This window comes from Sciurus vulgaris (genome assembly GCF_902686455.1).
Source record: "Sciurus vulgaris genome assembly, chromosome: 4".
NCBI lineage: Eukaryota > Metazoa > Chordata > Mammalia > Rodentia > Sciuridae > Sciurus > Sciurus vulgaris.
The window spans coordinates 84,800,785-84,814,981 of NC_136464.1; the positions used below are offsets into that span (position 1 = coordinate 84,800,785).

Consider the following 14,197-nt stretch of genomic DNA (forward strand, 5'->3'; position numbering starts at 1 on the left):
AGGTGTAGTGGTGCATGCCTGTCATCCCAGTGGCTCAGGAGGCTGAGGCAGGAGGATTGCAAGTTGGAGGCCAGCCTCAGACACAGGAGGATTGCAAAATGGAGGCCAGCCTCAGTCACTTAGCAAGACCCTAAGCGACCAGTGAGACCCTATCTCCAAATAAAAAATAAAAAGAGCTGGGAATGTGGCTTAGTGGTTAAGTGCCCCTGGATTCAATCCCTGGCACTCCCCCCGCCCCCCCCCAAAAAAAAAGAGTGGTACTTAAATTTTTCACATGACAAAGTTGATTATTTTCCTTTTTACTTAAATTGTGTGGACCACATTTTATTTGTGTAGTCATTCCTCCGTGGTTCCGTAGGCTGTCTCCACCTTCAGCTGTGGGAGCAGTTCTGCTGTGAATGCTGCATGCACATGCTGGGTCCTTCCTCCACCACTTCAGTGAGAAGGGGTTTGCCATTGGAGTTGCCCCTCAAGCACTCACCCAAGGTCTGCAGCCGCAGCCCGAGAGCCTCCATTCTTGACACAGCAACTGCAGGCTGGAATGCTCAAGGGGGTTTCCTGTTGGATCCATCTCCTTCAGTTGTGGGTTGGTGCTCAGCACAGACACCATCTCCCAACAAGCCCTAGCCTCCAACAGACACTTCCTCAAGCCAGGAGGGAAGAGACAGGGAGGAGGCCACCATCCTGCTTCTCTGCTGCCAGGTTGCATCCATGTGGTCTGTCAATCACCCTGCACAGACCTACATCATGGTCACTCAGCCTCTACTGAAGATTTGTTTTAGAACCTCTTAAGGATACTATATACAGGCAGTTCAATCCCTTACATAAAACTGCTTGGTGTTCATGTAATCTATGCACATCCTCTGTTGTATTTTATCTTTAAATTTTGTTTTTTGGGGGGTACTGGGAATTGAACACTCTGAGCCATATTCCCAGACCTATTATTTTTTTAATTAGAGACAAAGTCTCTCTGAATTTCTCAGGGCCTCACTATTACTTTGAACTCGTGATCCTCCTGTCTCAGCCTCCCAAGCTTCAGGGATTATAGGCATGCACCACCACACCTGGCAACTGATATTTATTGAAAGACTTCTGATGGGGAGCAAGAATTGTGCCAGGCTGGGGTGCAGTCAATGGTAGAAGGCCCTGAATTTGATCACCAGCACTGAAAAAAAAAAAGAAAAAGAAAAGAAAAAGAAAAGAAAATTCTTCTGTCTATGTCAGTAAGGTACAACTAAAACACATACGAATTCATATGAATTTTGTGTTTCAACTTAGATCCCATCCTTGAGTTATCTCATTATGTATTTGCAAATATTCTGGAGCCTGAAAAATCTGAAATTTGAAACATTTCTGTTCCCAAGAACTTTGGGTAAAGACATTCTACCTGTGCATTAATTCAAAGTTCTGGGCATGTGGCCCTGGAAAAAACAAACAAACAAACAAACAAACAAACAAACAAAAAAACTGACACATATTTATGGTCCTCCCATTTTTTTCTCTCTTTTTTGGTACCCGGTATTGAATCCAGGAATGCTTAACCACTGAGGCACATTCCCAGCCTTTTTGTGTATTTTATTAGAGACAGCCCTCTCTCTGAAGCTCTTAATCTTTGATATGATTGTTGCCCTGTTTGCCCATTCATTTCTTTTTCTCTTTTTGTGATACTGGAGATAAAACCCAAGGCCTTGCATGTGGTAAGCAAGTGCTCTATCACTGAGCTACACTTCTAGCCCTTTTTATAGTCTTGAGAAAGTCTCTCACTAAATTGCCCAGACTGCCCTTGAACTTGCAATCCTCCTTCCTCGGTCTCCTGAGTCACTGGGATCACAAATGCCTGCCCCAGACCTGGCCAATATTTCTTGATTGAATATTGTCCTTGACATAAACCCAGTGTAGTCACAGTGCATGTTGTTCTGGAGCAGTTCTCAGCTCTGGCAGTACTGGCGTTTTGGGACCAGATCACTCTGGGACTGCCCTGCATATCACAGGATGTTTTGCAGCCTCCCTGGCTTCTCACTACTAGATGTCTGAGAAATCACCTGCTGCCCAGATGGTGCCAAATGTGTCCAGATTATTGGTAAGTGTGTCTTGGCGAGGGGCTGCAGAATCTCCCCTAGTAAAAAACCACTAGAGGAGGGCCAGCCCAAGGGGTACTTACGTAGGTGCCAATGGCACCTGTGTTCCAGAAGCCCATGTCGAGAGGCCCTCTCGGTCCACACACTAGCTCCACAAGTGCAGCACCTGGACACTCAAGCAGCTCCTTGCACACAAAGAGCAGACCACGTGCTCCCTCTTGATGGCAAAGTCACTGACCACCTCCTGGAAGTGGCTCAGGGCCTGTTGATAAATTCCTCATCCTGGAACTCATACAGACAGCTGGAGAACTCCAGGGAGCCCTGCTGCAGGGTGGAGCCCTTGCTCCTGAACTTAGCTTTGGGTCCATCCCAGCAGTTCCATCTTTGTTGTGGGGTGTTACTGGGGCTCGAACCCAGAGGTTCTTAACCACTGAGCCACATCCCCAAACCGATTTTATTTTTTTAATGAAAATAAGTTTTAATACATCAAGTAAATATATACAATGATGCAAAGCATTTTAGTCATTTCCTTCCAGATGTTTTGATCAACTTGCAGTAAACACAGAACTGAAGTCTACATACAGTGTTAGTATGAAAGTTTTCAGATTCCTTGTTAAATTAGGGAGCTTGCTCTTTCTTCTGTATTTATAGTTTGTATCCTCTTAAAATTGACTTCAAAGCACTAAGAATCATGCAAAAACTCAATCAAAAAAGAAGTGCCTTTAAGCAGAATCTACACTGTATGGTACCCGGGGTCAGTTAAATGAAGCAGATGTTCAAGATCCATTAAAACAAAGTCCTTGGGATCAAATGATCTTATGAAAAGGAACAAAGAACAACTGGGTGACATAAAGTATTCAAAAGATGAAAGGGATCTCAGAGCCAAACAAGAGTTTGCTGTAAAATAACTTCAAATGTATCTTTTAAATCAATGCTAAAAAAAAAAAAAAAAAAAAAAAAAAAAAAAAAAAAAAACAACTGGGTCATTTCTAACTATTTAAAATGCAAAAATGCAAATCCTAATTAGCTTGGAAATATTTTCCCAATATTTTGAGACTGTAAACCTTAGGAGAAAAAAACTTGACTGCTATCATTTTGAAAATGAAGGTTTGATCTGAGCAGGGAAGATGAGCTGTCACCTCTCATACTGTAGGGAGACCCTCCCCAGTTGACAAGGAGGCTAGTATCTGGCCTTCCTCTGTTTCAACCATGTACTCTCGAACCAGTCCTGGAGCATGAATGATGTCTGGCTTTAGTCTCTCCAGGTGCTCTTTCTCCCTGCATAGGTGGGTCTCTTCTCCTTCCTCTTCAGTGATGGCCAGCAGTTCTACGTGCTTGCTCTGGGGCACCTGGCTGTTCCATTTCCCTGGGTGTAGCCCGGTGATGGTGGCCCATAGTTGCTCAGCAGCTGGCAGTACTGGGAGGATGCTGCTACGCTGGTGGAGGTGAATGGATGCTTCCAGTGGCATTGAGGGCGGTGGCGGGCACAACTGGGCCAGGCCACAAGGGCAGGGACACAGTGTCCCCCACGTCCCTGCAACCATCCAAGCACCCGCCCAGTGCCCATGCACTTTTTGTTGTTCATGATTCCGGCCACACAGGCAAATGTACCCCAAACCTTTTTTATATTTTATTTAGAGACAGGGTCTCACTGAGTTACTTAGGGCCTTGCTAGGTTTCTGAGACTGGCCTCCAACCTGTGATCCTCCTGCCTCAGCCTCCTGAGTTGCTGGGATTATAGGCATGTACCACTACAACTGGCTAGCAGTTCCATCTTGACCTGAGGTGAGATCTTCCAGCAAAGATGGTTTTCCAGGTAACTTCTCAACTCCTCATTCAGCAGCCCAAGCAGTAAGAAAACAGTGAGTGTAAGAAATTCCTTTCTGAAAGCCTGTATTCAGTCAACAGCTTAGTCATGGTCTGATCTGGACCTAGCCCACTCTCCCCACCCTCCAGTATATAACTCATGGCCAAAACGAATTCCTAGAAACTCAAGGGTATAAAGCTATAGAACTTTTCACAGTCTATGTCCTTTTGAAGGATGCTCACGTTGAGGAAGGCAGAGACCTCCACCCAACCCAGCCTACGTTTCTGGAGATCCTGCTCCTCAAATAGGATATTCTGATTCTGGAGACCATCTGATTCCAGTGGCACATGCCTATAATCCCAGAGGCTCAGGAGGCTGAAGAAGGAGGATCAGAAGTTCAAAGCCAGCCTCAGCAGCTTAGCAAAGCACTGAACAACTCAGTGAGACCCTGCCTCTAATAAAACACAAAAAAGGGCCTGGGGATGTGACTCAGTGGTTAAACACCCCTGGGTTCAATCCCTGTTACCAAAAAACAAACATACAAAAACCTTTGGGAAAATCATTGTCATGTAAATCATTTATGCTTTTCTACTCAAAAATCACATTTCAAACAGTGAATCACTCACCAGGGAATCACCCAAATTTCAGAAAAAGCTTCATTCTCAGTAAGGTACAGAATAGCATTATTTATTTTTAAAATTATCTTAACTGACAAGTAAAAATTATACATATTTATGTTTTGACATGTAAATTGTGGGATGGCTAAATGAAGTTATTCAAACACATTATTATTATTATTATTATTATTGTTGTTGTTGTTGTTGTTGTTGTTGTTATTTTCAGGTGCTAGAGATGGAACACAGGGCCTCAAACATGCTCAGACCCCAGAATATCTTTTTTTCCTTTTCCTCCTCCTCTTCCTCCTCCTTTTCTTTTTCTTTTTTTATTGGGTGGGGGTACTGGGGATTGAGACTGGGGTGCTCAACCACTGAGGCACATCCCCAGTCGTATTTTGTTTATTATTTAGAGACAGGGTTTCTCTGCATTGCTTAGGGCCTCACTAAATTGCTGAGGCTGGATTCTAGCTCTCGATCCTCCTGCTTCAGCCTTCTGAGTCACTGGGATGACAGGCATGTGACTTCACACCCTTAGGAATAGATTTATTTCTAGCAGTGAGAGGTCCCAAAGAGGAGGCAGATTAAATAAATCATGGCACATTCACTGGGCAGAAGGTGACGCATTCATTCAATAACTAAGTCATAAAGGAAATATTTGCAATCATATAAAAAAAGTCCTTATAAAGCAATTTGCAGAGGAAGCAAGGTCAGATGCCAGGGAAATGTCACTGAAATTTCAGGATATGCACAATGATCAGTGGCCTGCCAATAGTTGTCAATAGGCTATTGCCTAATCAAAAGAGTATTCGATTCCATCTTCCATTTTTTTGAGTTGAAATAACTATAATTAGCCTCTTTTTCTATTTATAGATTTTATCTCTTTCATTTTTTTTTTTTTTTTTTTTTTTTTTTGGTACCAAGGATTGAACCTGGGGTTGCTTAAATGTTAAGCCACATCCCCAGCCCATTTATTATTTTGAGACAGGATTCTGTTAAGTTGCTTATAGCCTCACTAAGTTGCCAGGTTGGCCTCAAACTTCTGATCCTCCTGCCTCAGTCTCCAGAGTTGCTGGGCTTATAAAAGTGCACCATCATGACCCACTACTACAGATTTTATTTCTTAAAATGTTTTTAGACTTCCAGTAAAATTGAGAAGATAGTCCAGAAACATTCCAAAACTTTACACTGTTTTAACATATATTAATATGGCATATTTGTTACAATTAATGAAGTAGGGTTTATAGCAGTGTTGATAGCAGTGTTTATATCAACTGTGGTCCATGGTCTGCTCAGATTTTCTCAGTTTCACTGGAATGATTCTGCTTCAGGACCAACTCAGGATCCCACCCTCCACCCAGCCATCTCATCCCATTTGGCTGCTCTTGGTCATGAAAGCACCCAGGCCTTCCTCATCTGTGATGACCTTGAGAGTTTGAGTAGCACTGGTCAGTTATGCTACAGGATCTCCTGCTACTGGATTTTGATGTTTTTCTCATAATCATCCTGTGGTCACTGGTTTTTGGAAGATGACAGAGGTAAAGTGCCACTTGCATCACATCATGACAAGGGTACACATAAACATGACCTGTCACCATTGACCTTGACCTTGAAGTGTTTGTCAGTTTTCTCTAATGTAACATTACAGCATCAATTTTTGAATTAATATTTTTCTCTCCCCACTCCAGTAAAGTATCTTCATCTTCTTTGAAAAATAAAATGAAACCAAAGGAAATAGAGTTTCTTCTTCTTCTTTAATTTTTCTTCTTCCTTCTCTTCTTCTTCTACTTCTACTTCTTTTTAAGACAGTGTCTGACTAAATTGTTTAGATCCTCACTAAGTTGCTGAGGCTGGCCTCCAACTTGCAATCCTCCTGCCTCAACCTCTTGAGCTGCTGGGATCTCAGGTGTGCTCCACCACACCTGGCTTAGATGTAGAGTTTTGGAAAACTTTCCTACTGAATATCTTAGAGGAAAATGCTCTCCCCCTCAGCAGCATGTCCCTGCTGGCTTTCTGGACAAGCTCATTCCTGAAGCAGTAGATGAAGGGATTCAGCAGGGGTGACAACGTGGTGTTGAAGAAAGCCACTCCTTTGTTGAGGGTCAGTTGCCCAGTCTGCCTGGGGTTGAGGTACATAATTATGCAGCTCCCATAGCTGAGTGACACAACCAGCATGTGGGAGGAGCAGGTGGAGAAGACCTTTCTGCGACCCCCAGATGCAGGCAGGCATAGGACAGTGCGAAGGATGCAGCCATAGGACAAAACCGTCAACAGTACGGCACTGAGCAGGGTGCACATGGCCACCAGGAAGTTGACCAGCTGCAGGAGCCTGGTGTCAGAACACACCAGTTCCAGCAAGGGAGTGCTGTCACAGAAGAAGTGGTTGAGGACACGGGGACCACAGAAGCGCAAGGAGAACATCCAGGCGCACAGCACCCCGAGGACCAGGACGCTGGTGCCCCAGCAGGCCAGCACCAGCAAGACACATGCGGAGGGTGTCATGAGAGCTGGGTAGTGCAGCGGGCGGCAGATGGCCAGGTAGCGGTCCCCAGACATCACCGCCAGCAGCAAGGACTCCACTGTGCCCAGGATGAAGTACAGCCCAGTTTGCGCAAAGCATCTGTCACGGGAGATAGTCCTGCTCCCAGAGAGGAGGTGGACCAACATCTGTGGGGTGACAGTGGACGTGAACCCCACCTCCAGCAGGGAGAAGTGGCGCAGGAAATAGTACATGGGCGTACATAGGCGGTGGTCAGCCAAGGTCAGGGTGATAATGAGCATGTTGCCCAAGAGGGTCAGTAAGTAGGTGACCAGGAGCACCCCGAAGAGAAGGAGCTGAAGACCTCGCACATCTGTGACCCCTAAGAGCTCGAAATCCAGCACTGGGGTGTGGTTGGCCTGGGAGCCAGGGTCAGGAGGTCCCATCACACAGGCAGCAGACCTGGAGATGGACACTGTCCTAGCCCTGTCCCTGCCGTTGCTCCTGGCTTGTCCTTGGTCTTCTGGTCTCTGTGGCTTCTTGGAAATCCAGGGGCAGGCAGTGCTGTTGGTCTGTGGAGATCAAACAAGGGACATTTAGAAGGGTACTGAGCACAGTATGGACATCACAAGATCATGTAGTCCACAATGACATAAGGACAGAAAGGAGTAGTTTCTTTCATCATGAGGGTTTACCCCTGCTTTCCCTAGGAGTACTGCTATTTGCTGACTCAAAACTTGGACCAGGTGTGGTGGCTTTTGCCTGTGACCCCAGAGAGTTGGAGACTGAGACAGGAGGATGGCATGTTCAAGACCAGCCTCATCAACTCAGCAAGACCCTGTCTCAAAAAAATAAAAGAGCTGGAAGTGTAGCTCTATAGGAGAGCTACTCTGGATTTGCTTCCCAGTGCTGAGAGAGAGAGAAAGGAAGAAAGTAAGGAAAAAAAAAAAAACCAACAGTGGAATTACTGTTAGTAATGTCTTTCATTTAACTCAATATATCCAAAACAATCAACATGAAGTCAATGTGAAGAAATCATCCACTAGTCTCTTTCCACTCTCATTGTTGGATTGTGTATGGTTGGGGCTTTACATTCACAGCACACCTCACTTTACATGAGCTGTATTTCAGGTATCAACTGGACAGGCTCCTGATGGCCACCATATTGGGTAGCCAAGGTGTAGACCATTTGTCCATTCCCCTGGTCTCTTGGCATCCATTGTCATCCCCTCTATTGCATCTTCCACACCTACCTCAGAGATCTCTCTAACACTCAGGCTGATCCTGTCTCTCCTCTGTTCAGAGGCCTTCCATGGCTCCCCATCTTCCTGAGAATCAAATCCCAGCTTCTCAGTTTGGAATTCAGGACTCTGGATGATGGGAACCCAGCTGATCTCTACAGTTCATCTCCTTTTCTCCAACAAGTGAGTCATCTGTGTCTTGTCACACTTCTAAGCACATTCACCTGCAGTTGCCCCTGGCTAAACCAAGTGTCCGTCCTTCTCTTCTTGAATGAGTCAACTCAAGTACCACTGTGTAGGCCACAGTGTAATAAGACTACTGGAGAAAGCAGAAGAGCAGAGGTGAACTTGGCATTGTCCTGGACCAGTGAGCTAAGGATTCTGGACTGGAATCAGAAAGCAGCAGAGGCCAGTGGAGCTGGTTGATGGGGAATGAAAGCCCACACTCCTGCCTCCAAACAGGGAGTGAGGGTGGAGGACAGGGGACTCTATATGCTCCTCACTGCCCTCAGCATTGGATGCTCTGGTTTTCTGAAGGGAGTGGAAAGATGTCCCCAATATAATAACACAATAAAATCATTGAAGTTTATTCAGTCTACTAAATTATAGTCACTAAGCTAGTGTGTGCGCGCGTGTGTGTGTGTGTGTGTGTGTGTGCGTGTGTGTGTTTTGCAGTTCAGGAACTGGAACTCAGGGCCTCTCACATACTGGGCAAGGGCTCAACTACCAAGCTACAGCCTCAGTCCTTTTTATCTTATTTTGAGACAGGATTTCACTAAATAGCTAAGACTGGCCTTGAACTCATCTTAGCCTTTCAAGTAGCTGGGTTATAGACATGTGCCACTATACTGGTTTAAGCTAAAATATTAATTTTTAGGAAGGAATTTGTGACTTCACAATTCTATTCTCTCAAATGTGTTCTAAAATAAAAAGATTGTGTACTCAAAATTTGATTTTGTCCCGATAGTGTTCAGAACGAGACAGTAAATAAGTTAGACCAAAAAGGTAAGTTGCTCTTCTATACTGAAGTATAGACAAAAATTCATAGGATTATCATAAATGTCAGAGAAAGCCTTCCTGAAATAATAGAATCACATTTTTTGTATCTTAAATATGAGCCTTTGAAAAGTATATTTGTTGATAAAAGGAAACATCTGATGACTGCTCAGATGTCTTTTTTTTTTAACCGATGATTGAACTCAGGCACTTAACCACTGAGCCACATCCCTAGCCTTTTTTCTGTTTGTTTGTTTGTATTTTATTTGGAGACAGGGTCTTGCTGAGGTGCTTAGGGCCTTGCTAAGTTGGTGAGGCTGGATTTGAACTCATGATCCTCCTGCCTCAGCCTCCCAAGCCACTAGGATTATAGGCATGTGCCACTGTGCCCAGTGGCTCTAATGTGTTGATGGCTTCACAAACAGGTGGAACATGGGCTGTGTCCCCAGCTGGCTTTATTCACTTTAGTAGCAAAATTAGAAAACGTCAACGAGGCAGTTATATCTGTGGACTTAATGATAATGTAAGGACTTCTCCCTGTGAAGCCTGCATTTCAAACATACTTTTTTCTTCTTATCAAGTTTGAAGAATTGGAAGGAGATGATCCACACATTTAGAAAGAATATGGCAGCCACTTATGTCTGAGTGGGTTTGTTTGCTGTGTGCAAAGAGGTGGGTCAGCAGTAAAGAAGTGAATGTCAACTCCAGCAGAGAACCCCTGGCATGCAGCCTTTGAATCACCTCTTTCCTGCTTGTGGGCAGAATCACAGGCTCTGGGACAGGAGTTCCCTGTGTTTCTCCTTTGCTAGCAAAGCAATACATTTTCTTTTTCCTTTTTCTCAAAGTCATATCCTTGTTATTGGATTGGCACTGGGGACAAGGACTAAACTTTTGGCCAGGCAAGAGGGAGGGCTGTTAAAATAATCTCATTTCCTCTGCCTGCTGGCACAGTTCACTGCCAGCCTGGGTTCTGTCCAGCTAAAGGTTTGGCTACCAAATATTAAGCCAAGGTTTTGCTGTGACAGGCCTGCAGGAAACCTGGCTGCCTCCCACCTCCACAGGCGAGGACAACTAAGGAATCTCTCAAAATCCCCAGGACAGAAGTCTCCATCCACCTCTCTCCACCTGGCTCCATTCTTACCCCACTTGACTCAGGGAGGGCTCTGCCACCTCAGCTCCTCCTCTATCTTCAGTGCTTCCCTCCTGCTCCCCCAGGCTCTTGATATCAGCAGGGAACTTACCTGGAATTTACACCATCTCCTTTATCAGGAAGGATCCAAGTTCTGGTTCTAGAATTTTTCCAGAGAAGAATATGGCATTAAACAGACAAAAGGAGCAGTTGATTCAGTAAACCAGCCCAAGTGACAAAGACATGGAGAAGCCCCAGAGAGGAAAGAGACACACCAGGTCAGACAGACACAGAAAGAAAGGAGAATGGAAGTGAAATCTGAGGAGTGAATGGATGAGAGGCAGCTGAGGAAGTGCAGACCAAGTAAGGAGGGACCAGAGAGCCAGACCACAGGGGAGACACTGATGGAAGAAGGACTAATAAATCCAGAAAAGTAAGACAGAAGACATGAGAGAAATAGAGGCGGAGAGACCCTGAGCAAGCATGGACCAATCGGGGTCATTGCTGGGGACCGAGCTGTCTTGGTCTCCAGAGGCCACTGCCATTCTAGAGACCAGGTCACACCCCAAATGTTAACCCAGGGGAGTCATTTCCCTTTCTGTAGTCTCCTGCCTCATCCTACCTCCAGGGATTCTATGTGGGAGAGGGTCAGGCCTCAGGGACCTGGAAAACTTTGAAAACTTTTAATCATCCTTAAGGGACTGATTAACTCAAGTTTCTACAAACATGGCTCATGGGAACTTGTTTGGAGGCTCAAGTTTTAGGAAAAGTTTTTTTTTTTTCTTTCTTTCTTTTTTCTTCCTTTGTTTTCTTTTCTCCAAAAACAGAACATGATCAGGCTTCGTTGAGAGAAGAGGCAGAGTAACGGGTGAGGCTGTGATGGGGGAAGCAAAGAAATGTGGAGGTGGCAGGGGGAATAGGAAGACTGGGAACAAAGACAGGGTGTGCCTTCAAGTGTGTCTGTAAATTAGCAAGGGTAAGCTGGGTGTGCGGATGCAGACCTGTAATCCCAGCAACTTGAGAGGCTAAGGCAGGAGGATTGAGAGTTCAAGGCCAGGCTCAGCAACTCAGTGAGACCCTAAGCAACTTGGTGAAACCCTGTCTCTAAATAAAATAAAATAAAGTGCTAGGGATGTGGCTCAGTGGTAGAGCATCCCTGATACATCCCCCCAACAACAACAACAACAACAACAACAGCAACAATAAAATCGCAAGAGCAAAGAATTCTGGGTTGGTATAGCCTCTGTTCCAGGAAGGTTGACTGGAGATTCAGCAACTCCAAGGAGACTTGTGGGACTGTGGGGAGTTCTGACATGACTTTATTCAGTGGGTGAACAATTGTGAAGTTCAAAGTCTCCTTCAGCATAATTTACAGGGTTACTAAAAAATCATCAGTGCACCAAAAATATCATGTTTCTTTTATAAGAATGTGCTTACTGTTTTTTTTTTTTTTTTAACAAGGATTGAACCCAGTGGCACTTAATACCTGAGCCACATTCCCACCCCCACCCCCCTTTTTATATTTTGATGTAGGGTTTTCCTGAGTTGCTTAGGGTCTCAATGAGATGCTGAGGCTGACCTCCAACTTTCAATCCTCCTGCCTCAGCCTCCCAAGTCCCTGGGATTACAAGTGTGAGCCACCACATCCAACTTAGCTGTTGTTCTTGAATGACATATAACATCATGGTCTTTGCTTCCCTAGCATCCAGGTGAGGGAGCATGATGAACTCCATTGTTGTTATTTCCACCTTTTTGGGTTTCCTCACTGTACAATTAGCCCTCACTGTACAAACAGAATTAAGGACAGTCAGTTAGTGTAGAAATAGGGGATATGGTCAAATCAAGGAAATGAAGCCATGAAGCCATTTGCCTCTGGAAGTTGGAGACTGCCCCTGGAAGAATGGAATATCAAGGATCTCCAGAGCTCATTGATTACCAAATTTACCTGCCTTTATCAAGGACTGCTAGCATGGAGCTGCTAATTAATGCTCCCTGGGTCCTTACCTGCCTCAATCACCTTGGCCCTCCCCCTGCCCATGGCTTCTCACTTAATGCAAAACCAGGACTAGTCACTGTAGGCAGGAAGGAGAGATAAGGGGGAGAGAACTGGAGAACAAAAGAGACCTTAACCTATAAAAGATGGAGGGTGAGCTCACTTCTTGGGACTTCAGAACATCAGCCATGGCCCCCTTCTTCCTGCCGGGAGAAGTCTGTATTATTACCTTTAAATAAAACCTGCTTAATATGCTTGTCTTGGCGTGCTTCTCTGGTGTTCAAACTTCAACATTAGAGGGAGCAGAACTTGTCACTGTTAAATGGCAGTATCACTATTGTCTCTCAGGAAGATTCCTTGGTGAGGAGGGCAGATCCCTGCACCCATAACCTGCCTTAGCAATGTGAATAACAACAGCAAGCCAAGACCCCAAAGATAAACAAGACCTGTGTTCATGGGGCAACCAGAACAGCCTCACTAATGCTGAACCTTTCCAGTTTTAGAGTTTCAGGGGCCAGGGTTTTCAGTGCCTGTCTGCTCCAGAGCACTAATCTGGTACTTTTGCACAGCACTGGTTTTCTATGGGGGTGTTCACTCCACTTTGGGAGGCGGTCAGTGTGGCTAGTGTCATCCAATTTCCCAACCCTGCTTTCCTCATTTGGTGCACTTCTTCAATTAAGAAGACAAGGGCCTCACAGTGGATTAAGGCTCTGGTTCTACGCAGTGCCAGCACTGTGATCTTCATCTCATTCACAACACTGGCCCCATGTGCTGAGAACAAGGCTAATGACCACCAATACAACCATGGTGCGCATTTCCCACAAAGCTGTCTCTTGCAAGTGTCCCAACTGGACTGACACTTGGATAAGGCTTTGGAAACTTTGCTGGGAGGTATGGCATTCCCCCATTGCATGTTCCAGTCCAATTGGTAGGTAAATATGGGCACCTACATTGTCTATGTACCCATAAATATCCTAGAGCCATGAAATAGGCATGGCTCCCATTTCATGACTCCCACTGTTAGAACATTTCACTGTTTTTTTTCTTTCTTTTTTGGTATCAGGGACTGAACCTCAGGGACACTCGACCACTGAATCATATCCCCAGTCCTTTTGCATATTTTATTTAGAGACAAGGTCTCATTGAGTTGTTTAGCACCTCACTGTTGCTGAGGCTTGCCTCCAACTTGTGATCCTTCTGCCTCAGCCTCAGCCTCCAGACCTACTGGGATTACAGGCATGTGCCACCATGCCCAGCTCTTGCTCTGCTCTTTACATCTACCTTTGGCTTCTGCTTCTTTACATGGAGGAACTGTGGGTCCCTTTTCAACTCTTGCTATGATTCCAGCAAATCAGCATTTGGCTTACCATCTATTTTAATTCTATTGCCCCACATTCTCAAAGGTGTATCCACATTTGGGCCCTTGTTACCTGAATGGGTTCCTTTCTCATCAGAGGAGACCCTGCTGCAATGGCCTTAGTGGTAGCCTGGAGCCCTTTCATTGGCATCTTTCCTCTGTCACCCAGAGGCTGCTCACCATAGTGGTTACCTCTTTAATACAGAAATCCATGTAAGGAGCTAAGATGGCCATGAGGGACCCAAAAGCTGTTGATGGGGCATTCTGTAACACTAGGTCCCTCATGCTGAAGTAGGATAGAAGAGACTGGACACCTGAGGAATTTTCAGGAAGTGAGTTTATTGACTGTAGGGTTTAGAGGTGGCTCTTGCCTAAGGATTCTTCTTCTGAATAATGAGTGTAGGAATTCTTTGAACTTTATACCCAGTGTGGGGAGGCTAGGAGGTCCATATGACAAGCATATTTCATTGCATCCTCTAGACAGACAGGGGTGTGATTTTTTT

At 45.1% G+C, this 14,197-nt stretch overlaps 1 protein-coding gene across 1 annotated transcript; it reads right to left on the reverse strand.

Annotated features, from left to right (window-relative positions):
• Nucleotides 1-3,220: 3,220 nt before the first annotated feature.
• On the reverse strand, nt 3,221-13,979 carry LOC306658941 (olfactory receptor 6E1-like; the record flags this gene model as incomplete). The annotated part of the gene is made up of 3 exons (XM_079136222.1): nt 3,221-3,612; nt 6,458-7,550; nt 13,875-13,979. 3 exons carry the CDS (start codon nt 13,977-13,979, stop codon nt 3,221-3,223), a joined length of 1,590 nt encoding a protein of 529 aa, XP_078992348.1.
• Nucleotides 13,980-14,197: the final 218 nt, after the last annotated feature.